Raw genomic sequence first — 23812 nt, 5'->3', positions numbered from 1 at the left:
TGGCCCGACGCGCCCTGGCTTTTTCTGGAACTGCTCTCCCGTGGATCCTCGCCAGGAACACCCAGTTCTCCTTGTTGCTCAATCATGGAGTCTCTCTGGAGACCCTGCTGCCACGTGTGTCCTTCTGGAGAGGCCGCCTCCCTGCAGCGCTGTCTTGGTCAGGCTCCCAGCAGGAAAAGATGGCACCCGAATGAGGATCATCTAAGGAGGCTTCAGTGAAGGGACCGTTTGCCAGGGGTGAGAGCAGGGTGTGCGGGCAGCACGAGGGGCCGCTGTGGCATCTGGAGCTACTGACAGTGGAGCTGTCATACTCCAGGCCATAAGGGACCAGGGGAGGGGGACTTGGCCCAGACACTGAGAGTGGCACCAGGGGGCTGCCTTGAGAGGTGAGTGGCAGAGGGAGCCAGGGACTCCCCAGGGGCCATCCCAGAGGGCACTGAGGAGGTTCACTGGGTCTGGGACCCAGAGGAGGCAGGGAAGAAGAGTGAGTCTGAAGGGTAAGGTGCCGATGTGGGCACAATTGGCCTTTCTGACTCAGCTCTCCAGGTTTTCTCTCCCTCTCTGGCCGCCCCTGTCCTGTCTCCAGTTGAGGTCTTTCTTGGCCAGTGCCTGCCTCCCTGGCACCTGTGGTTTCAGTGATGGGGATTCTTCCATGTGTCCCCTGGAGTGACCTCCTCTGTTCCTGTGAATTCACCAGACACACTAAAGACACCAGCTCAGCCCTGACCTCTCACCTGAGCACCTCCTTACCAAGTCATCCAGATGGCTCCCCAGGGATGAGCAGTAACAAAACGGGTACCTGGGTGCCCAGCACACGTCAGGTAATGTTCTAAGACCCTTGCGCATACCCAGTCACTTACCGTTCACTGCAGTCCTGGGATGAGCTCTGCGATTAGCTTCCTTTTGCAGACGAGGACACCGAAGCACAGCAAAGTTAGGTTATTTACCTAAGGACATGCAGCTGGATGGGGACAGAGCCAGGACTGGGCTTGCAGTGGCTTCAGATCCTACCTTTCTGACCACGGCGCTCGTGCTCTTGGAGCGCCTTGAGACTGTGGGACAAGGCGGACCGAAGATGCAGTTTCCAGACGGGCTCCCCTGGCGGGCGACTCCCGTGCGTACGCCCAGCATCCTGCGCAGGAGCTCTCGTGGCCGGGCCTCTGCCAACAGTCGGCAAACAGACCGGAGACGGAAGACAACTACAGTCCCTCAGACACTTTATTGTTTACAAAACAGAGGATCCCATAGGGAAGGAACACAATCATTGTGCTGACAGCAGCAAGCAGAGAGGGAGAGAAAGGTGGGCTTTAAAGTAATCGCAAATCACTGCCTGTGTGGTGAGAGGCTGCTTCCGGGCACCTGGCCTGTGGCTCAGGGGTTGACGCGAATACATCAGCAAGGCCTCAAAATCCAGCACAGCCCTGAGTCTCACAACCTTCCTGACTGCGGCTCTACTTTAAATGGCCCAGCCTAGACATCAAGGACAACGATCTGGGAGGCGGGCCAGAGAGACGGCCAGGCAAAGTCAGCACAGACTTGGGGCTTCCAGGCTGTGCCCGGTGACAGCTGAGCTCTTCGGAAATGTGTCACATTCAGCGTTCACTTCCTTCGCTTCCTCCGCTACCTATGACACAGCGGGGGAAAGAGGCCACCAGTGCGAGAGGGGTCCCTCCTGGCTGCCCTCCTCGCAGCTGTGCTTGAGTTTCAAAAGGCGAGAGAGGTTTGTGAGGGGCCGGTACAGGGACAGCCAGAGCCGGCACCCTCTGGCCCACCGTGGCACCGCTGACGATCGAGGTGTGGGGGTGGGAGTAAGGGTGGGGGTCGGGGTGAGGTAGTGCTGTGGGGAGGGCACTGTGATGATGGAAATGTCCCTTCTCAGCCTGGGTCGTGCCTAACCTCGGTCTCAAATCCCACTCTGCCTTCGCCCTGGACTGCTGAGAAGACACTCCAGCGAAGCCGAGGCCCAGCCAACGCTCATGTGAAGTTTCCATGGAGAAGAGGCTGCAAAACTCCCACTGGAAGAGGAGAAATAAAGGCCAAGGAAAGAAACCCCAGGGAAGTGACAGGCCTCGATCACAGACCCTAGGCAGGGAATAGAAAATTCAAGTCATTCATAGAAGTCTTGAAAGGCATGACGATTTCTGACAGTTGCTAGAAAAAGGCAATGTTTTCTTTATCTTTGTATCCGTTGGCCAAGAACTCTGAAATTTGACACTTGCTTCACCACCTGTCACTGCTTCCTTACAATCTCCCCCACTGCTGCAGCAGGCTGGGTAACTACAGGACCTTGCTCTGTGTGGTCAGATTTGGTGATTCCATTTTACAAGAAAGGAAACTGCTTATGAAAGCAGGTTAATAATTAAAACTTCAAAATGCTGCACAGCCACAGAATTTTCCTGAAGGGAGAAAGTGGTCACTGGCCATATGATGCAGAGATGGTTTCATCTGAGGCCTGAGAACCAACAGATGGGCCTGCACCCTGGCCTGTGCAGCTGTGGGCAGATGTGTCCCCAGGGGCCTGCCCTCGCTCGTGGCCACGCAATACCCTACAACATAAACATTTTCTTTTCCAAGGATCTGCAGGGGTGGACATGATGCTCCAGGCTCAGAGTAGGAAGAAAAGGGGGTGACCTGGGGTTCCCAGCAAACAGGTCCACCTCATGCTCACTGCGTTCTTAGGGTGAGGCATAGTGCCTAACATATGGTAGGAGCTCCAGGGACATTTACTGAACAAAAGAACATAGGAAAGAGAAGAAAGGAGGTTGGATGGAAGAAAGGGCCTGGCCAGTTCCGCAGGCCTTGAGTCAATGCCTGAAGTGACCGACCTCACCATCAGATCGCAGCATGGAGAGCCGTTCAGACCGCGGCCTCCGTGGGGCCTGGGAGTCCAGTGCCCACGTCCCTGCCCAGCCTGGGACCGGGCTCCCTGTCCAGGCCTCCAACCCAGGCACAGTTCCAAAAAGAACAAAACAAAACAAAGCTGGTTTTTATAAAAGCTGAGTCCTGATGGCCTTGCTCAGCGTCTCCGTTTTGAGTTAAATGAACTCGATGCCTTCGTATTTCACGCTTCCGATCTTGGTCTCCGGCAGGAGGAAGCGCCCATCCAGCGTGAAGGCCATGATGTAGGTGGCCACTCTGCCACTGTCCTCCTCGGACTTGAGGGCCACAATGATCTGGTCATCAGTGTTGGGGATGAACTTGAAGGACGAAAAGCCGTGAGTGGGGACCACTGCCCCCACGTGGCTCACAGCGATGTCGCCAAAGTCGGGGGAGGAGCTCAGCAGCAGGTTGGCCCCCTTACGCTCGTCGTCCTTCTCGCTGTAGCGCTCCTGGCTGGCACGGCGCGGCAGGAAGAACCAGCGCTGCAGCGTGTCACTCCAGCAGGCAGACTCATGGATGAGGTAGCCTGGGAACCGGGTGACTGTGGGTCAGACACGCATGCAGCCTGGCGTGCCCAGCCCCATGCCATCAGGCCGTGCGCAGCAGCAGGCATGGGGCTGCGACCACCAGGGCTCGCCAGCCCACAGCAACCCGTCCCTCCCTGCTCTGCAGGCTTCTGGAGGGTTTTGTGTTCTTGGTTATCCCACGCAGGGAACCTGCAGCACCCCCTCCCCTGAAGCCTCCTCCCGTTCCCCCAAGAGCTGCCTGCGAGCTGCATCAGGAATCTCAGGGATTCCAGCTCATCAGCGCCTCCTCGGGGCTGATCCAGAGGAGCCCAAGGAGAGGGAACAAACCCCCATTGGATGTGGGGAGGGATCGGATGGGGAGGCTGCCTTGAGGCTGCAAGGAAGAGGAGACAGCGTCTGGGGCCCAAGGCACAGACTCAGTCACTTCCTCCTGAACCTCAGGCACCTAAGGCCTACTCCATCCTGACTAAGGGGAGGCCAAAGTGCTGCCGGGCCTATGTTGGTATGAGGCACCATGGCCCAGCACCAGGGGTGGGGACAGGGCCTGATCCAGCAGTGCAGACAACGAGGCCACAGGCGGGGATGCGGGGAGGCCAGCTGCTGGGGTGAGTGGGACAGGAAAGAGAAAACGGCTCATTTGCCGCCAGAATCCACTGGCCTGAGGGGAGCCACCATCAGAGGCAACCAAAATCACTAAAATCAAGCAAGAAACGGGCCTTGGAGGCTGGGTGCAGTGGCTTGCGCCCATAATCCCAGCACTTTGGGAGGCCGAGGCAGGTGGATCACCGGATTACCTGAAGTCAGGAGTTCAAGACCATCCTGGGCAACATGGTGAAACCCTGTCTCCACTAAAAAGACAAAAATTAGCCGGGCATGGTGGTACACACCAGTAGTCCCAGCTGCTGTGGAGGCTGAGGCAGAAGAATCATTTGAACCCAGGAGGTGGAGGTTGCAGTGAGCTGAGATCGCGCCACTCCACTCCAGCCTGCGTGACAGAGCGAGACTTTGTCTAAAATAAAAAAGCGTCTTGGAGGCAAATGCAGGAGGAAGCAGGTTCCCAGTGAGCGGGCTGTGGAACCCATGCTGTGGGCTGGGGCAGGCGTCTCTCACCTGGCGGCCGGATGCCAGCGGCGGCCCGCAGAGCATTGTAGTTGGACACCCAGTTCTCGTGGTCCACGCTGCCCTTGTAGCCTACCACCTTCACCCACTCCGGGTTCTCATTCACCACGTCGCCCGTGGTGGTCGTCCACTCCTTGCCCAGGCCACCCACGTACAGATGCTCGTCCTTCACTGCCAGCCACTCGGCCTTGAAGCCTGGTCAAGCAGAGCAGCGTCCTTAGGCCCTGCACCTGGCTCCTGCCCAGGGCCGGTCGGCTGCCCTCCCCACAGCTCCTGAAGGTTCAGTGACTACTCTCAAGTCACCTCTGATCCCCAACTCCCCGCTCCTCAAGCCGTAATCCCCAACCTCAGGATTATCCTTACAGGGTAGAAAAGCTGAAAAGTGGCAGCACTCTGAAGGGGCGCGCGTGTCCCAGGGGTGTGCGTGTGCTGCCCTCGGCCACACCTGAGCTCTCACGGAGCATCACTCTAACGCCAGTGGCCGGAGAGGGGCGTGGTGCTGGGGCTCCCAGTCTTCCTTCCAGTGGATTTGTTCAGAAGCTGTTTTTGCTTTTAAACTGATTTATTTAAAATAAGCCTAACTTTGAAGGCTGCCACAGTTCAGGCTGTGTGGGAGCCTGTGTTCTTCCAATGTATTCTTATCATCCCTACACCCTGGTGTTCTAGCTTTTGTTTGTTTTCCCCAAATTTTGCCAGCTTCTTGCCCCTGAGAGCTGGAGCTGTGCCCCCTGAACTGCCCGAGACCACAGCGGCTTCTCTGCAGGGCCCTGGAGGGACCTGCCATCTCCTGGGCCCCTTGTGCAACGAGACATTCTCCACCCCGGGTCTTTCGTCCCTCCCGGATGACCTGAGCGCAGCCCAACCCCAACGCTCCCTTTACCCCGCTCTCCTCCCCATCCAAGGGAAGGACAGAACTACAGTAGGGTTGCCTAAAACCCTGACAAGTGCAAGGCAAGAAGTAGGCGACCAACACTTTGATACCTCAGGCGAGGTCGGTCCCCTGCCCAGCCCTGGGCAAACACTGAAGATTTTCTCACCGGGTGTGGCGAGGGCCTGGCCGGCCATGAACTGCGTGGGCCGTTGTTTAGTGCAGTTCCTCCTTGACCTCAGAAAGCCTGCGGTGGCATTCAGCTTTCTAGAAGGTGGGGATCCACTGCCAGCTCAGACAAACGGAGCTCAGAGGATCTGGCAGCTCCTCTGCCAGCGTCCTTGGCGCCTCCCCAGCTCCTCCCTGGAGGAAGACATTGGCCACCGTGCCTACCCAAAGCCTGTCCCTGCCCTGTGGAAGCAGCACCTCCTTCCTGGTGAACAAAACGGCTGGCAGCAGGCTCCACTCCAGGAGGGTTGCTGCAGGTCACGCATGCCCCGCCCCTGCTGGGGTTCAGGGAGAGGAGGGCTGGGCAGCAGGTTACCCTTCAGTAACATGAAACCAAAGTCTGGGTTTTGAGTGAGAACCATCTGACCCCGTGGCTTTCAAGGTAAGGCTCCCGGTGGGTACATCCCAGTGTGATCTTGAGAACCTTTGAAGGTGTAAAAAGGGCTGTGTTCTCAGAGGCTCTCAGAGCAGCAGCGGATACAGCCTAAAACATCCTGGACAGATTCCCCACGTCTCCCGCAGGCCTCTAGCAATCAGCTCTTACTCCTAGAAACCGCTCCGTGTGAAGTGACAGCAGGCTACGCTCCTGGCTCATGGTAAGGGGGCCACAGGTCAGAGCAAGCGGGAGAAGTGCTCCCTCACCGCGTCGCTGGCTTCTGGGTGTGTGAATTCTTTACTGTGTGCCTGTTTCCCAGCCAGGCCCTGAGCCCCACTCCCCACCCACACCTCCATAGAAACCTCAGGGTCCAGTTACCTTTCTCCACGGTGCCGTCGCCGTCGGACAGAATCACCCAGGGCACGGCTTTGCTGCCTTCGATCTGGTAGACGACCCCCGTCCGGTCATCCACGGAGTAGAGTTTCCCATTGAAGACAATCAGGTCGGAGAGCTCCATGCCTCTCCCCTTCTCCGCCAGGTGGGACTCCAGGACCCCATGGTCTTTGTCCCACTCCACGGCCACCTTGTCCCCACTGTCTGACAGGGTCAGGTAGCCCTTTTTCAGGTAACTGAACCAGGTGTTTTCCTCCTGGGCCCTTGACTCTGTGTCCAGGTCTGCGATAACTGCGATTCGGTAGCGAATCCCAGCCGGTGTCCTTTGCGGGGGAGACAGGGGGTAGGTGTCATTGTACCAGCTGGCGGGCACCTGGCTGAGCCTCCAGTTGTGTGCATTGTGGGTGGGGGGCCTGCCGGGGGCCGGGCGGTGAGAGCAGAGCAGCCAGAGGATGGCGGCACTCACAAAGGACGGCAGGATCACCCTCCAGCGGGGGCGGAAGCGGGGGTCCGCGGCCTTGGTCATGGACGCCAGCACAGGAAGGCCCCCCACACTTATCCGGAGGGAGTGCATAGACTCATTCCATTCCGAGTGCTCAGACGGCTGCACGGGCATCAGCGTGACAGTCAGGCGGGACCTGCACAGCCAGGGAGGGAGGAGAGAAGTCAGCGCCCCCACAAGCACAGTCACGTCTCAGTTCCTGAAGCTGCAGGCGCTGGAGGCTGACTTTTCCGGAAGAAACAGTATTGCCCTACTTTGTGGCCATTCTTACTCCCTTATCTTTGCTTGCTTTCATTCGGCAAGACGTGAAGTCTTTCCAGAGCAAAATTATTCCACCTCCCCTGTCCCAGGTGGCAAGGTGGGAAGCTGAGTGAGAGAAGGAAGTTCCATGCAGGCTGGTGCTCTGTGGTCCCTCTAGAGAGAAGTGCGGGGGAGTCAGGCAGGAGGGGAAGGTTGACGGGTTGAGGTGGGATAGGATCACAGACAGGGTACATACAGGTCTGTATTTTACTCAAATGCCACCTCATCCAAGAAGCCCTCCCTGACTGCCCTGCCGACATCACCCTCCGTCCCTGGGTCTTTGGCCCTTGTCCCCACCTGACATCAGAGTATTGTATACAGTTACTGGTCTGTTTGTTTCTGTCTCCACCTCTGTATCCTGGCTCCTAGAACACTACCTGGCCTGGAGCAGACAGATGTGCAGTAAAGTGAAGGAGTCTCCACTTCCTCTGGGTTAGGCTCCTGAAGCATTTGAATACAAAACAGATCCAGACCAAATAAAAACCCTCCTTCTTTTTTGTATCTGTTATTGTTTTAGGCAGTGTCTGTCCGCTGGTGCCTTTATATTAATGCAAATGACTGCAGGGACCAGAGTCTGAATGGCTCGGGCTGCCTGGAGGCCAGTGTGTCTGTGCCTTGGCTCCAAAGAACTGCTGGGCTCAATGTGCAGCCAAGCCAGGCTGCAGGCCTCTCCCAGGTCCCCCGCCACCCCAGGCGTGGCTCTGTGGCAGAGTCCTGGGGTCAGGATGCTGGTGGCGGCCAGGAACTGCAGCCCCTCACCGCTGCCGCCAACCCCACTTCCTGGGCATACAGCATGATGGCTCAGTGCAGCCACAGGGCGCCAGGCCCGCATCTACGCCGCCTTGGTGAGAGCTGCCTGTCTCTGGACAGCTGCCAAGTACCACAATGGGGCGTGGGGAGATGGCTCCCGGTGCTCCAGTTCCATATCTCGGCCCTCCAACTATAACCCAGTGAATCCTGGCCTGAGAAGCTTCCCTGGCTGGGTCCTCCTTGAGAAAATAACAAAGCAGCAAACGTGTGCCTTTATGGGCAGACGCTGTCCTCCCCGCCAGGGCGCCTGGGAAGGGCTGGGGGACTCCAGTGGCTCTGTGCAATTCTGGGCCCTAAACAGGTGGACCATGAGGCCCTGGTGCACGGCAGCCAGCGACAGACACCCCCACCAGAGGCACCTCCTTCTCCACGCTGCAGGCTGCTTGGCTGAGAAGATGCAAAAACAGGGTGACAGTTCCACATGGCACTTTCAGACAGTCTTAGGTTTTAGCCCCAGGGTCAGGTTCAAGGAGTGAACAAGGCACATATGTGGGGCCTGCTGCTCAGAGTGAGCCTCCCAACAGCAGAGGGTGCCACCAGCAGTTCCTCCGGTCCGGCAGGGAAGACTCCATGCTCCCTTTAAGGAGCAGGCCTCTCAGGACCCCCTGAGGTGGTCACAGGGCTGGTCACAGGGCTGGTCACCGGGGCCTTCCTGGCAGCAAGGCTGAAGTTCCCAGTGCTGGACATCCTCCTCTGACCACGCCCAGGCCCTGCCCCTCCCTGTTCCTTTTCTAGCCCCAAGGCTTTGAAACCCCGGCCAGGCCCAAGAGTCTCTGCTGAGCTCTGAATTACTCCGTCTTACCTCCTATGCAAATCCTACCTACATTTCTTTCTTCTTTTTTTTTTTTGAGACAGGGCCTCGCTCTGTCGCCCAGGCTGGATTGCAGTGGCGTGATCATGCTCACTGCAGCCTCAACCCCTGAGGCTCAAGGGATCCTCCCACCTCAGCCTCCCAAGTAGCTGGGACTACAGGCATGTGCCACTATGCACAGCTAACCTTTTTTTTTTTTTTTTTTTCCTTTTGAGACAGAGTTTTCCTCTTGTTGCCTAGGCTGGAGTGCAATGGTGCAATCTCGGCTCACTGCAACCTCTGCCTCCCAGGTTCAAGCGATTCTCCTGCCTCAGACTCCCTAGTAGCTGGGATTACAGGCATGCACCACCACGCCTGGCTAATTTTGTATTTTTAGTAGAGATGGGGTTTCTCCATGTTGGTCAGGCTGGTCTCAAACTCCCGACCTCAAGTGATCCACCTGCCTTGGCCTCCCACAGTGCTGGGATTACAGGTGTGAGCCACTGCACCTGGTGCACAGCTAATTTTCAATTTTTTTATAGAGATGAGGCCTCGTTATATTGTCCAGGCCGGTCTTGAACTGCTGGGCTCAAGTGATCCTCCTGTCTTAGCCTCCCAGAGTGCTGGGATTACAGGTGCGAGCACTCACACTCCCACCTACCTGCATTTCTGACATGTGTCTTAGACATTTCAAGACTCGAGTCCCATGCAGCTCTTCCCTCAAGCCTACCTGCTCCTCATCTCCCCTCGGGAAGGGCAGTGGGGATGGGTGGCCACCATGTCCACAGTGGTCTGGTTCAAGCTCTCTCGGGACCCTGGGAGATGTGCTTTTCTGTGTGGATATTACACTTCGATAAAAACATAAGGCACTGCTGCCATGAAAAACCTGACTGGCCTCATCCTCCATTTTCCTTCCTCGGCACTGACTCCGTGGGCAGGTTCTGTCCTCTTCCATGGCCCTTCCTCACCATGCCATGCTGGCTGCCTCCCTCCACCCATCAGCTGCCTCTCCGCCCCTGACATTCCCCTACCCCCCCCATGAAGTTGCTATGCCAGCTGCCCCCCAACAACATCCCCTGACACTCCCTCTCGCCACCTGCCATGAAGTGGCATCCATCAGATGGCACACTCCCAGCTTCAGCGGCTTCCTCAGCTCCTGGGGTGAACCCACTCTGCTCTGCTCCCGCTCAGCCCTCACACTGCACCATCTCCTCTGCCTGCCGGCTGGCTACATGTACCTCCTTCTGTCCCCTGACCACACTGGCCCTGGCAGAGCCTGCAGTTCCCCCTGCCTGGAACAGTCGGGCCTGCTCTTCCCACCAGCGGCTCGGTCTCTCCTACAGGGCATCAGCTCCCTGGGAAGACTCGCCTACTCACCCTCCCTCCCATGCGGCTCCGGCTCTCCCACCGCCCCTGCCTGGCTAGGTGATTATTTCTGCTCCCAGGGCAGGAACCTGGCCACTGTCAGAGCCCCAGCACCTGAACGCACTGCCAGGCAGGAAGCAGATGATCTGCGCACACTGGCTGAAGGCAAAGAGATGCCAAGTGGGCCATTAGCCACTTCTTCAACAGCCCCTCTGCACTCTGCCGGGGCCCACCTCAGTCATACTGTGAACCTGTGGCCTGGATCAAGCTGATCAGCTGCCACATCTGAGCTGCAGGCCCAGGAAGACGCTGCCTGCTGGCATAGAACGACGCTGCCTGCCGGCAAAGAACGACGCTGCCTGCCGACACGGAACGACGGTATGTACCGGCATAGACTGCTGTCAGACATTGTGATGTGTCGTCGTCACCAGCCCCTGGAACCCCCATATTCTTCCCTGTTCAACTCCCCCAGCACTCCAGAGAGCCACTGTCCTCACCTTCGCCATTCCTGTCAAATCTCCGGCCCACTTCTCCCAGGAGACCACTCTGCGGCCACCTTCAGCAGCCGAGGCCCCTGGGTGGGGCCCACACGTGCCACTCAGGTCAGTTCCCCAAGCTGTCGGGCACCTGCTCTTCTGGTTCCTCCCTTCCATCCACAGGCCACCCAAGTCGCCCACCTTGTCACCATTTTACCTCCAGACCCTACACTCCCACAGACACTCAACTGCTACTGAATGGCAAATCTGCGAAAGAATGAACACCCTTCCCTGAGTCCCCGGCACCTCTGTCCCTTCCCACCCCTGCCCAGGCCCCCTCGCCCACCATGGTGCAAAAGCATCCACACCCACACCTTCTCCTTCCCTCTCGGCTAATCCTCAGAGGCAGCCGCCGGAAGCCTTCACCAGCGGCAAATCCAGTGAGCACATCCTGTGTGTCCCTCCTCAAGGAAGGGAGGTGCTCTCTGCGGCCTCCCCAGGCAGGTCTTCTCAGCCCCTAGTGCTGGCAGCCCAATGACCTCTCCCAGGGCCTGCCCTCCCTCTAAGGTGAAGACCCCTACGCCTTTCTAGCCTGACCCAGTCTCTCAGCCTCCTCATCTGATATCCACCGCACGCCAGGACCTCCTCAGGAACTCCCTGTCCTGGCTCCAGCGCTCCCGGCCCTCAGGAGCCATCCTGGGAAGCAATTCATCCTAGCCCTCCTTCCTCCCCAGCCCCATGTGTCCCACCCAGCTCTAGACTCGGCTCCCTTCTCCCCATCCACACAGCCTTTGCTCCAGTTCCGTCTCATCCTGATGACTGAGTCTTGGTCTAATGATCTAGACCAAGCTTGCCCAACATGCGGCCCAATACAAATTCATAAACTTTCTTAAAACATGATGAGATGAGATTTTTTTGTTAAGCTCATCAGCTATCAGTGGATTTTATGTGTGGCCCAAGACAATTCTTCTTCCAGTGTGGCCCAGGGAAGCCAAAAGATTGGACACCCCGATCTAGACCATCTCGACTCAGCCAAGGGACTGCTCTTGGCCTCAGTTTACTTCCCTGAGCCATGCTGACGGCCATGCCGGATGCTCAGGTTAGAGAACTTTGCACAGGGGCTGACCGCTACTGCTTCTCACTCACTCTACAAGTACCCTCTCGCCTGCTGGGAGGGTTGCAAACTACCACCTGTGGGCCAAATCCAGTCTCCCGCCTGCTGTGTAGATGCGGCCTGTGAGGACTGGTGTGTAGAGGCAGCCTGCTGTGTAGAGGCGGCCTGGTGTGTAGAGGCGGCCTGGTGTGTAGATGCGGCCTGGTGTGTAGATGCGGCCTGGCGTGTAGAGGCGGCCTGGCGTGTAGAGGCGGCCTGGCGTGTAGAGGCGGCCTGGTGTGTAGAGGCGGCCCGGTGTGTAGATGCGGCCCGGTGTGTAGATGCGGCCTATGCGGCCTGGTGTGTAGATGCGGCCTGGTGTGTAGATGCGGCCTGGTGTGTAGAGGCGGCCTGGTGTGTAGAGGCGGCCTGCTGTGTAGAGGCGGCCTGCTGTGTAGAGGCGGCCTGGTGTGTAGAGGCGGCCTGGTGTGTAGATGCGGCCTGGTGTGTAGATGCGGCCTGTGAGGACTGGTGTGTAGAGGCGGCCTGCTGTGTAGAGGCGGCCTGGTGTGTAGAGGCGGCCTGCTGTGTAGAGGCGGCCTGGTGTGTAGAGGCGGCCTGCTGTGTAGAGGCGGCCTGGTGTGTAGAGGTGGCCTGCTGTGTAGAGGCGGCCTGGTGTGTAGATGCGGCCTGTGAGGACTGGTGTGTAGAGGCGGCCTGCTGTGTAGAGGCGGCCTGGTGTGTAGATGCGGCCTGGTGTGTAGAGGCGGCCTGCTGTGTAGAGGCGACCTGCTGTGTAGATGCGGCCTGGTGTGTAGAGGCGGCCTGCTGTGTAGAGGCGGCCTGCTGTGTAGAGGCGGCCTGGTGTGTAGAGGCGGCCTGGTGTGTAGAGGCGGCCTGCTGTGTAGAGGCGGCCTGCTGTGTAGAGGCGGCCTGCTGTGTAGAGGCGGCCTGGCGTGTAGAGGCGGCCTAGTGTGTAGAGGCGGCCTGGTATGTAGATGCGGCCTGGTGTGTAGAGGCGGCCTGGTGTGTAGATGCGCGGCCTGTGCAGCCTGGTGTGTAGATGCGGCCTGGTGTGTAGAGGCGGCCTGGTGTGTAGAGGCGGCCTGGTGTGTAGATGCGGCCTGGTGTGTAGAGGCGGCCTGGTGTGTAGAGGCGGCCTGCTGTGTAGAGGCGGCCTGCTGTGTAGAGGCGGCCTAGTGTGTAGAGGCGGCCTGGCGTGTAGATGCGGCCTGGTGTGTAGAGGCGGCCCGGTGTGTAGATGCGGCCCGGTGTGTAGATGCGGCCTATGCGGCCTGGTGTGTAGATGCGGCCTGGTGTGTAGATGCGGCCTGGTGTGTAGATGCGGCCTGGTGTGTAGAGGCGGCCTGGTGTGTAGAGGCGGCCTGGCGTGTAGATGCGGCCTGGTGTGTAGAGGCGGCCTGGTGTGTAGATGCGGCCCGGTGTGTAGATGCGGCCTATGCGGCCTGGTGTGTAGATGCGGCCTGGTGTGTAGATGCGGCCTGGTGTGTAGAGGCGGCCTGCTGTGTAGAGGCGGCCTGGTGTGTAGATGCGGCCTGGTGTGTAGATGCGGCCTGGTGTGTAGAGGCGGCCTGCTGTGTAGAGGCGGCCTGGTGTGTAGATGCGGCCTGCTGTGTAGATGCGGCCTGGTGTGTAGAGGCGGCCTGGTGTGTAGATGCGGCCTGGTGTGTAGATGCGGCCTGTGAGGACTGGTGTGTAGAGGCGGCCTGCTGTGTAGAGGCGGCCTGTGCGGCCTGGTGTGTAGATGCGGCCTGGTATGTAGAGGCAGCCTGCTGTGTAGATGCGGCCTGCTGTGTAGATGTGGCTGATTAAAGCCGGCTAGGACTCCTCCTTGGCATGCTGATTCTGGCTACACCGTTGAGTGGTCCCAACAGACTGTGGAGGCTGAGAATATCGACTCCCTGTCCCTTGACAGATCCCTGGTCAAGACCATCTCAAATCACCCTCCACAAAACTGACAGAATGATTTTTCCAAAGCAAACCTGGATTCACACTCTAGTAGATCCCAGTGCCTTCCATAAAGGACAAACGCCTCAGCCTGCAGAGAAAGCCTCACTGGGTTTTTCCGGCTGTCCTCCCGGGAGCGGGACCTCCCAGGTCGCTGTGCAACCTGCACGCCTTCCCATTCCAGACTCCTGGCGTCTACACTGCGGCACATGCTCCCCACCCGGGAGGCTCATGTCCTCTGACCACATGGAACCAGAGGTGTCCTGAGTCCCTGCGTCTCTGCCCCTCTGGGGAACAGTGTGACAGAGGCAGGGCCTTTCCTCCAGGAGCTCAGCACAGTGCGGGAGACAGACTTTGAACAGTCCCATGTGGTCAGTGCTACCTCGAGGTCACGCTGATTCCCCAGAGCTAAAAGAGGGGCAGCGATGCCAGGGACTCAGACGCCTTTGATTAAACAAGGGACTGACTGCTTCTAGTGACAAGAGAACTCTGTGTACCTTCCAGAAAATTCCTTTAACTTCAGCACCAGAACACCTTTCCTTGGGCTTCATCTCTCCTTTAGGACCCCAAGGAATTACTTTTATTTTGCACAAAAGTTTCAAATCAGATGCCTTTGCCACAGCCCATGCTGGTGTATGAGCTACCACTGACTGCCTGGGGTGCTGGGCTGTGGCGCCTGCTGCAGGCAAGAGTTTGCATGTTCTTTAAAAAGTGGGGTTCTTTTTTGGGGGTGGGGGGTACGGGGGTTCTTTTGTTTGTTGCCAGCCAGAAACAACAGAAATGAACCAGACACAGGATGGACAAAGTCCTTTCCAGAAAGGGCCCATGTGAGGCTTCTCCCTACACTCCTCAAAGCTTTAAGCAGCTTAAATGCTGGCTTCATTGTGAAAAGTTTCACATCCTCAGTGCCTGCAGAGTAATGGTTTTAGATAATCAGCAACAAGAGGACTCAGGAACTACAGCAAAGTCACAGGTTCGGTGGCCAGCCAGCCTCTCCTGTTCAGTGGGGCTGCAATCAGTTATCTCCCAGGCTCAGGGGCCTACAACAGGACCCCTGCTGCTGCCTGGAGAGCACTCACAGGAGTGACAGCCCTCTGGAAGGCTCTCAAGGCACCATGGAGGCATCTGTCCATCCCACAGGACACTCCCAGAATTAGGCAGCGGGGAGTTAGGGAGAGGGGAGTTAGGGAGAGGGGAGTTAGGGAGAGGGGAGTTAGGGAGAGGGGAGTTAGGGAGAGGGGAGTTAGGGAGAGGGGAGTTAGGGAGAGGGGAGTTAAGGAGAGGGGAGTTAGGGAGAGGGGAGTTAGGGAGAGGGGAGTTAGGGAGTAGAGAGTTAGGGAGAGGGGAGTTAGGGAGAGGGGATTTAAGGAGAGGGGAGTTAGGGAGAGGGGAGTTAGGGAGAGGGGAGTTAGAGAGTGGGGAGTTAAGGAGAGGGGAGTTAAGGAGAGGGGAGTTAGAGAGTGGGGAGTTAGGGAGTAGGGAGTTAGGGAGAGGGGAGTTAGGGAGAGGGGAGTTAGGGAGAGGGGAGTTAGGGAGAGGGGAGTTAGGGAGAGGGGAGTTAGGGAGAGGGGAGTTAGGGAGAGGGGAGTTAAGGAGAGGGGAGTTAGGGAGAGGGGAGTTAGGGAGAGGGGAGTTAAGGAGAGGGGAGTTAGGGAGAGGGGAGTTAGGGAGAGGGGAGTTAGGGAGAGGGGAGTTAAGGAGAGGGGAGTTAAAGAGTGGGGAGTTAGGGAGAGGGGAGTTAGGGAGAGGGGAGTTAGGGAGAGGGGAGTTAGGGAGAGGGGAGTTAGGGAGAGGGGAGTTAGGGAGAGGGGAGTTAGGGAGAGGGGAGTTAGGGAGAGGGGAGTTAAGGAGAGGGGAGGGGAGTTAGGGAGAGGGGAGGGGAGTTAGGGAGAGGGAGTTAGGGAGAGGGGAGTTAGGGAGAGGGGGGAGTTAGGGAGAGGGGAGTTAGGGAGAGGGGAGTTAGGGAGAGGGGAGTTAGGGAGAGGGGAGTTAGGGAGAGGGGAGTTAGGGAGAGGGGAGTTAGGGAGAGGGGAGTTAGGGAGAGGGGAGTTAGGGAGAGGGGAGTTAGGGAGAGGGGAGTTAGGGAGTGGAGAGTTAGGGAGAGGGGAGTTAGGGAGTGGGGAGTTAGGGAGAGGGGAGTTAGGGAGAGGGGAGTTAGGGAGAGGGGAGTTAGGGAGAGGGGAGTTAGGGAGAGGGGAGTTAGGGAGAGGGGAGTTAGGGAGAGGGGAGTTAGGGGAGGGGAGTTAGGGGAGGGGTTAGGGAGAGGGGAGTTAGGGAGAGGGGAGTTAGGGAGAGGGGAGTTAGGGAGAGGGGAGTTAGGGAGAGGGGAGTTAGGGAGAGGGGAGTTAGGGAGAGGGTTAGGGAGAGGGGAGTTAGGGGAGTGGGGAGTTAGGGAGAGGGGAGTTAAGGAGAGGGGAGTTAGGGAGTAGAGAGTTAGGGAGAGGGGAGTTAGGGAGAGGGGAGTTAGGGAGAGGGGAGTTAGGGAGAGGGGAGTTAGGGAGTGGGGAGTTAGGGAGAGGGGAGTTAGGGAGAGGGGAGTTAGGGAGAGGGGAGAGTTAGGGGAGAGGGGAGTTAGAGAGTGGGGGAGTTAGGGAGTGGGAGTTAGGGAGAGGGGAGTTAGGGAGAGGGGAGTTAGGGAGAGGGGAGTTAGGGAGAGGGGAGTTAGGGAGAGGGGAGTTAGGGAGAGGGGAGTTAGAGAGTGGGGAGTTAGGGAGTGGAGAGTTAGGGAGAGGGGAGTTAGGGAGAGGGGAGTTAGGGAGAGGGGAGTTAGGGAGTGGGGGAGGGGAGTTAGGGAGAGGGGAGTTAGGGAGAGGGGAGTTAGGGAGAGGGGAGTTAGGGAGAGGGGAGTTAGAGAGTGGGGAGTTAGGGAGTGGAGAGTTAGGGAGAGGGGAGTTAGGGAGAGGGGAGTTAGGGAGAGGGGAGTTAGGGAGAGGGGAGTTAGGGAGAGGGGAGTTAGGGAGAGGGGAGTTAGGGAGAGGGGAGTTAGAGAGTGGGGAGTTAGGGAGTGGAGAGTTAGGGAGAGGGGAGTTAGGCAGAGGGGAGTTAGGGAGTGGGGAGTTAGGGAGAGGGAAGTTAGGGAGAGGGGAGTTAGGGAGAGGGGAGTTAGGGAGAGGGGAGTTAGAGAGTGGGGAGTTAGGGAGTGGAGAGTTAGGGAGAGGGGAGTTAGGGAGAGGGGAGTTAGGGAGAGGGGAGTTAGGGAGAGGGGAGTTAGGGAGAGGGGAGTTAGGGAGAGGGGAGTTAGGGAGAGGGGAGTTAGGGAGAGGGGAGTTAGAGAGTGGGGAGTTAGGGAGTGGAGAGTTAGGGAGAGGGGAGTTAGGGAGAGGGGAGTTAGGGAGAGGGGAGTTAGGGAGAGGGGAGTTAGAGAGTGGGGAGTTAGGGAGTGGAGAGTTAGGGAGAGGGGAGTTAGGGAGAGGGGAGTTAGGGAGGGGGGAGTTAGGGAGAGGGGAGTTAGGGAGAGGGGAGTTAGGGAGAGGGGAGTTAGGGAGAGGGCAATTAGGCACAGGGGAGTTAGAGAGTGGGGAGTTAGGGAGTGGAGAATTAGGGAGAGGGGAGTTAGGGAGAGGGGAGTTAGGGAACTAGGAGTTAGGGAGCGGGGAGTTAGGGAAGAAGGAGTTAGGGAGAGGGGAGTTAGGGAGTAGAGAGTTAGGGAGAGGGGAGTTAGGGAGTGGAGAGTTAGGGAGAGGGGAGTTAGGGAGAGGGCAATTAGGCACAGGGGAGTTAGAGAGTGGGGAGTTAGGGAGAGGGGAGTTAGGGGAGGGGAGTTAGGGGGAGAGGGGAGTTAGGGAGCGGGGAGTTAGGGAACAAGGAGTTAGGGAGAGGGGAGTTAGGGAGCGGGGAGTTACGAAGCCAGGGAGTTAGGGAGTGGGGAGTTAGGGAGAGGGGAGTTAGGGAGTGGAGAGTTAGGGAGAGGGGAGTTAGGGAGTGGAGAGTTAGGGAGAGGGGAGTTAGGGAGAGGGCAATTAGGCACAGGGGAGTTAGAGAGTGGGGAGTTAGGGAGAGGGGAGTTAGGGAGAGGGGAGTTAGGGAGAGGGGAGTTAGGGAGCGGGGAGTTAGGGAACAAGGAGTTAGGGAGAGGGGAGTTAGGGAGAGGGGGAGTTAGGGAGAGGGGAGTTAGGGAGAGGGGAGTTAGGGAGAGGGGAGTTAGGGAGAGGGGAGTTAGAGAGTGGGGAGTTAGGGAGTGGAGAGTTAGGGGAGAGGGGAGTTAGGGAGAGGGGAGTTAGGGGAGTGGGGAGTTAGGGAGAGGGGAGTTAGGGAGAGGGGAGTTAGGGAGAGGGGAGTTAGGGAGAGGGGAGTTAGGGAGAGGGGGGGAGTTAGAGAGTGGGGAGTTAGGGAGTGGAGAGTTAGGGAGAGGGGGAGGGAGTTAGGGAGAGGGGAGTTAGGGAGAGGGGAGTTAGGGGAGAGGGGAGTTAGGGAGAGGGGAGTTAGGGAGAGGGGAGTTAGGGAGAGGGGAGTTAGAGAGTGGGGAGTTAGGGAGTGGGAGAGGGAGAGGGGAGTTAGGCAGAGGGGAGTTAGGGAGAGGGGAGTTAGGGAGAGGGGAGTTAGGGAGAGGGGAGTTAGGGAGAGGGGAGTTAGGGAGAGGGGAGTTAGGGAGAGAGGGGGAGTTAGGGAGTGGGAGTTAGGGAGAGGGGAGTTAGGGAGAGGGGAGTTAGGGAGAGGGGAGTTAGGGAGAGGGGAGTTAGGGAGAGGGGAGTTAGGGAGGGGGGAGTTAGGGAGTTAGGGAGGGGAGTTAGGGAGAGGGGAGTTAGGGAGAGGGGAGTTAGAGAGTGGGGAGTTAGGGAGTGGGAGTTAGGGAGAGGGGAGTTAGGGAGAGGGGGAGTTAGGGAGAGGGGAGTTAGGGGAGAGGGGAGTTAGAGAGTGGGGAGTTAGGGAGTGGAGAGTTAGGGGGAGGGGAGTTAGGGAGAGGGGAGTTAGGGAGGGGGGAGTTAGGGGGAGAGGGGAGTTAGGGAGAGGGGAGTTAGAGAGTGGGGAGTTAGGGAGAGGGCAATTAGGCACAGGGGAGTTAGAGAGTGGGGAGTTAGGGAGTGGAGAGTTAGGGAGAGGGGAGTTAGGGAGAGGGGAGTTAGGGAACTAGGAGTTAGGGAGCGGGGAGTTAGGGAAGAAGGAGTTAGGGAGAGGGGAGTTAGGGGAGTGGAGAGTTAGGGAGAGGGGAGTTAGGGAGTGGAGAGTTAGGGAGAGGGGAGTTAGGGAGAGGGCAATTAGGCACAGGGGAGTTAGAGAGTGGGGAGTTAGGGAGAGGGGAGTTAGGGAGAGGGGAGTTAGGGAGAGGGGAGTTAGGGAGCGGGGAGTTAGGGAACAAGGAGTTAGGGAGAGGGGAGTTAGGGAGCGGGGAGTTACGAAGCAGAGTTAGGGAGTGGGGAGTTAGGGAGAGGGGAGTTAGGGAGTGGAGAGTTAGGGAGAGGGGAGTTAGGGAGTGGGGAGTTAGGGAGAGGGGAGTTAGGGAGAGGGCAATTAGGCACAGGGGAGTTAGAGAGTGGGGAGTTAGGGAGAGGGGAGTTAGGGAGCAGGGAGTTAGGGAGCGGGGAGTTAGGGAGCGGGGAGTTAGGGAGCAGGGAGTTAGGGAGCAGGGAGTTAGGGAGCGGGGAGTTCCGAAGCAGGGAGTTAGGGAAACAGTGTGCTTTTCTCTGTGCACACCCAGGAGGCCTCTCCCTGCCGCTGCCCTTTCCCAGGAGAAGCCACAGGCTCCGGGGCCACCTACCTCCTGAGGCCATCCCCAGGCCTGCCGCTGCACTCTGCGCAAGGCTGTGATGAAGGGAGCAGCGGCTCCCTGGACAGCAGACAGCCAAGAGGGTCTGTTTCTCCAGCTTCCTGCAGGAGTGGAACAGGACAGGTGGCAGAACCAGCAGGTTTACTGAGGGCTGCCAGGCTCCTCCCTTTCAGGATCCAGGCAGGGCAGGAAGCCATAGCATTGTTAAGAGGCCGCCACATCCTAGTCCCCACCTCCTCGGAAGGGACAGGTAGGCAGGTGGCAGGTGCGCCAACCCCCTATCTCTGGAGAAGAGCTACCTTCCTTTCCCTTCCCTCACCCAGAGAGCAGGCAGCAGGCCTCAGAGTGCCCACTGTGTTCACTGCCACAGTACAGGGCAAACCCTGCTGACCTACAGACTCTTCAGCACTGCCAAGGCAGGAGCCAAGGCCTTCAAACACTCGTGCTAACAGCATCTGAGAGAACACGGGTGATGCATCTCAAAGAAACACTTATTAATGCCTGCTATGGGCCAGACTCCTTGAAAACGTTACCTGATCCCTGCTTCGGCACGTGTGAAGCTACTGTACCTGCAAATTCCACATCAAATCTGCTCGGGCGTGGGCAGCACAAGGAAACCAGGAAGGGAGAAGGTCACAGGGAGTCTGCCCTTTAGGCCATCCCACCTCCACAGACAGCACCCTCCTTAAAGGTCAAGCTCAGGATCTGACTTCTGCACTGGTCCCTAGCCCCTAGTATCTGGCACACGGCAGGCAGCGGGCACCATCCTGTGGGACAGAAGCCTAACACGGGCCATGGGCTGGCTGTACTCCTTTCTCAGGCTCTCGGGGCAACCCATTCCCATGCCTCTTCCAGCTTCCGGAGGCACCCACATTCCTCGCCTGGTGGCCTCTCCTCCCTCTCCAAAGCCCGCCCACTGCACTTCCCTAAGCCTCTTGGCCATCATTTCCCTCTGGCTCTTCTGCTTCCCTCTTCTGTTCTTAAGGCCCCTGTGATTGCACTGGGCTCCCTGGGAAAATCCAGGATCACCTCACTATTTTAAGGTCAGCTGATTAGCAACCTTAGTTCCCCTTTGCCATGTAATGTGACATATTCTCGGGCTCAGAAGGTAGGACATGGACATCTCGGGGGGCTGTTCCTCCACCAATCACAGGAGGAAGAGGGGGAATTGCCTCCAGGTTTTTCCAAGGGCCAGGACCAGTCACTGTCTATGGGGTGGGCGCACAGCTTCAGAACCCTCTCCGGTTTGCAATTACTGCATTGCAAAGAGGCTGCATCTGCTTAATTTGTATTATCGATGTTACACCTGGAGGAATTTTAGCCAAAAAGTGACCTTCTCAGCTGAAAGGCACACTCCAAACAGCACCACACATCTGGGAAGGTGTCCTTTTCCAGAGTGCATGAGAATAACTGGATGGGATCATTACCCCGTGGACCTGGATCAGGGCTGGACCTGGATCAGGGTTGGCTTTCACACCGTAGCAGCACCTGCGCGAGCCCACCTGCTTACTGCCACCCTCTTACCTCACGCCTTCCTCAGGGCCCGGCTCCTGGGACACAAAGGCTGTATAGCCAGGACTTTCATTCAACCCAGCAAGACCTGCAGAACCATTCTAGGGGGTCCCAGTCTCACCTCTGCCCCACCCCCACATGGTGGCATCACACACTCTTAAGCCTCATTTCAGTGCCTTCTTCACTTCCCATAGAACCATCCCAGAGGACGGGGGGAGCAGTGTTGCCTGGGAACTAGGTGCTCCACTTGACCACTGCACGCATGACAGAGATGAGGAGGGTCCAAAAGTAAAAACAGAACGTCTGCCCAGACTTCTCTATCGCCAGGATGATTTTCTCCTAATTAACCATCTTGATTAAAGGAAAATCAACAGGAACATTCTTAAAAAGTAATATAAAAGTTTTTAATTCCCTTGATATTGGCATTTCATAAGAGCTTTCCAGAAAATCTCGACAGTTCAGAATGCACTGAGTGAAAAGAATCAACGCTGTGTCTCCTCAGCATCCCTGGTACCATTCAACAAACAACAGAAAAATGACCTCCTTGTGATAGTACTGACCCATTTCATGACCTGGACAATAGTTCCAACTCTCAGATCTTCTGTTTTTGAAAGAGAAAACACTACAGCATTTATACATCTACCTATCTACCTATATGTTTGCCAGAAAGTACCAAGACTCTGATGACGGGCTATATGTACTTGTGGGAGCCTGCACAGGCGCACACACACACACACACACACACACACACACACCTCGAAAGTCACATCCAGGTGGCAGGGTGATAACACCCACAGGGCAAGGAGAACTGCTCCTACCACACCCTGGGTCTCCTCACACACTCGGCAGCTCAGGGAGGCCCTGCAGACCAGGTGCACAGTGAGAGGCGAGTGAAAACGTTCTGGAGTACCAAGAGCTTTTACACCAACACATTGACTAAGCAGCCACGGGCTAGGAAAATATGGTTATAGCCTAAGGTGAAGAAAGGAGACCTCTGGCGAACAGAAGCATCAAACCTCAGACTCCCTCCAGTGAGGCATCCCGGGGTCCAGGGGTCCTATCCCGCTGCGAGTGGATGCTTTCCTCTACCACCTTGTGACGTGTCATTCTCTTTTGTGATCAGGTTAATTTGGACATGAAAAAGTGACACTAGAATTTGGTCCCCACACTGCTGCGGTGGCCTCATGACAGTGCCTGGACAAATCCATGCTTCACCTGAGTCCTGGCCGTGAAGATGCTTGGGGCTGCCCCAACAGGAAACCCTTGCCACGTCCAGAGGGGAGAGGGTTGGCTCCTTCAATGTGCCTTTCAGCAGGGGCCTGTGCTCAGATAGAGGGCTCATTGAGGCCGGCAGGGAGGAGCACCTGGGAGGAGCCCCACTGCTGTTCCACAGGCTCCAACCAGACTGTCCTGCTGAGAGGCCTGGGGTGGGGCTGGAGGGAGGGTCTGTGGCCCAGGCCTGGAGGGACCTTTCTCAGCAAAGCTCCTCAGAGGGAGAGGGAGGAGGAGCTGGGAGACAGCGGATCCTGAAGGGCTGCCGCACCCGCTTCCTTCTAGGAGCCTTCTATGACCGGACACTTGTTTCCAGTCTGGGCCCTTACACTGGAGAGCTAGCCAGATTCACTTGACACCAAGAGATTCACATTCCCAAACCCCCGCTTTGTTGAAAATGGTAGGAGAGGCCGTAGGGCATACAACCCCAAGAAAAAAATGAGAAACGGAGCTGGGGCACTAAGAGACTGCTTTTCCAGGGGTCACTAAGGAGGAAAGGTGCCTGGCAGAGGGCTGTGTCTGCTGGAGGCAGATGGAAGAGTGGGCACAGGTGCTCTGTGCCAAACCTAGGGACACAGAGGGCAACAGAAAGACCATTCGGAGGGAGAAGCAAAGGCACCAGGCAACGTGGTCTGGCAAGGAGGTGCCATCCTCGAGGATGAGAGAATCCAGACCGGATGGCAGTAGGGGTGTGAGACAGGTGTGGTGGGGAGAGCGAATCATTTGCATGCAGAAAGATGAGAGTGAGTTGTGCTGCCTGGAGGAGGACTCCAAATTGGATGAGGGCAGGGAGAGCAAGGACTGGGATGGGGTGGGGAAGGTGAGCCTGCTACAGGTGTGACAAAGTGCCAGTCAAAGGGAGAAAATTCCCTTATCAGTCCAGAGAGACCCTGCATAGACCAGAGGAGGGGTAACTGAAGTCAGAGGGCGGTGAGGGGGGTCATTCCCAGGAGGGGTGCCCCAAACGAGCCAGAGCGGGGAGGCGTCCCACATGAATCAGAGGGGGATAGTCCCCACACTAATCAGAGCGGGGAGGAGCCCCACACTAAGCAGAGGGGCGAGGTGCCCCACAGTAGTCAGAGCGGGATGGTCCCCAAAGTTATCGGGGGGGGGGCGTCCCACACTAATCTGAGCGGGGATGGGCCACACTAATCAGAGGGGAATGGTCCCCACGCTAGTCCTAGGGAAGAGGTGTCCCAAAAGTCAGAGGGGGTGGTGTCCACCGCCTGTCGGAAGAAGGGGACTTTCCCACAGGTCAGAGAGCAGAGTCCCAGTCCAGTCTGCGAGTCAGGGGACAGAGCTCCCGCACGGGTGGGCGGAAGGGGGGCCTGAGGGCTCACGGGGCGGGACGCGGCGGGAGGCTCCGGGACGGGGACCCGGGCCCGTGACGGGGGCAGGGCGCCGGCGGCCGCGGGCGCAGAGTCACTCACCCGCTGCGGGGCTGGCTCCAGTGCCCGCGGGCGGCGGGGCTCGGCTGCACTAACAGCAGGGACAGAAGACGGCAACCGACTTCCGCCCCGCGCGCGCTCGCCCCGCCTCTGGGCCCGCGTTCCCGGCAGCCTCTGCTCTGCGGCTGCGCAGGGACGGCGCGGGGGGTTGCTGGGAGCTGTGGTTTTTATTTCCCGCGCC

General features: G+C 57.9%; 2 protein-coding genes across 3 annotated transcripts in view; one reads left to right on the top strand and one right to left on the bottom strand.

Annotated features, from left to right (window-relative positions):
- ENGASE (endo-beta-N-acetylglucosaminidase) overlaps nt 1-23812 on the top strand; it is a 639565-nt gene that overhangs the window by 537733 nt on the left and 78020 nt on the right. The window lies entirely within an intron of this gene.
- CANT1 (calcium activated nucleotidase 1) lies at nt 1201-23718 on the bottom strand. 2 transcript variants are annotated; one of them, XM_050764375.1, is made up of 5 exons: nt 23614-23703; nt 19391-19500; nt 6377-7029; nt 4518-4721; nt 1201-3406 (listed from the first exon to the last, which is right to left on the bottom strand). In XM_050764375.1, the coding sequence occupies exons 3-5, from the start codon at nt 7005-7007 to the stop codon at nt 3036-3038; spliced, it is 1206 nt and encodes a 401-aa protein (XP_050620332.1). In that variant the 5' UTR covers nt 7008-7029; nt 19391-19500; nt 23614-23703; the 3' UTR covers nt 1201-3035. The 2 variants fall into 2 exon arrangements, with proteins under 2 accessions (XP_050620332.1, XP_050620333.1); XM_050764376.1 differs by lacking the exon at nt 19391-19500 and having other exon boundaries at nt 23614-23718.

This window comes from Macaca thibetana, chromosome 16 (assembly GCF_024542745.1).
Source record: "Macaca thibetana thibetana isolate TM-01 chromosome 16, ASM2454274v1, whole genome shotgun sequence".
NCBI classification, from domain to species: Eukaryota; Metazoa; Chordata; class Mammalia; order Primates; family Cercopithecidae; genus Macaca; species Macaca thibetana.
This window is presented reverse-complemented; position numbering and strand designations above follow the sequence as displayed.

Coding starts and splice junctions, on each gene's coding strand:
- CANT1 (XM_050764376.1), bottom strand. CDS start 7,007: ATGCCCGTGCAGCCGTCTGAGCACTCGGAATGGAATGAGTCTATGCAC. Junction 4,722..6,376: donor CGACGGCACCGTGGAGAAAG/GTAACTGGACCC, acceptor CTGCTTGACCAG/GCTTCAAGGCCGAGTGGCTG. Junction 3,407..4,517: donor CGCTGGCATCCGGCCGCCAG/GTGAGAGACGCC, acceptor CCCGGTTCCCAG/GCTACCTCATCCATGAGTCT.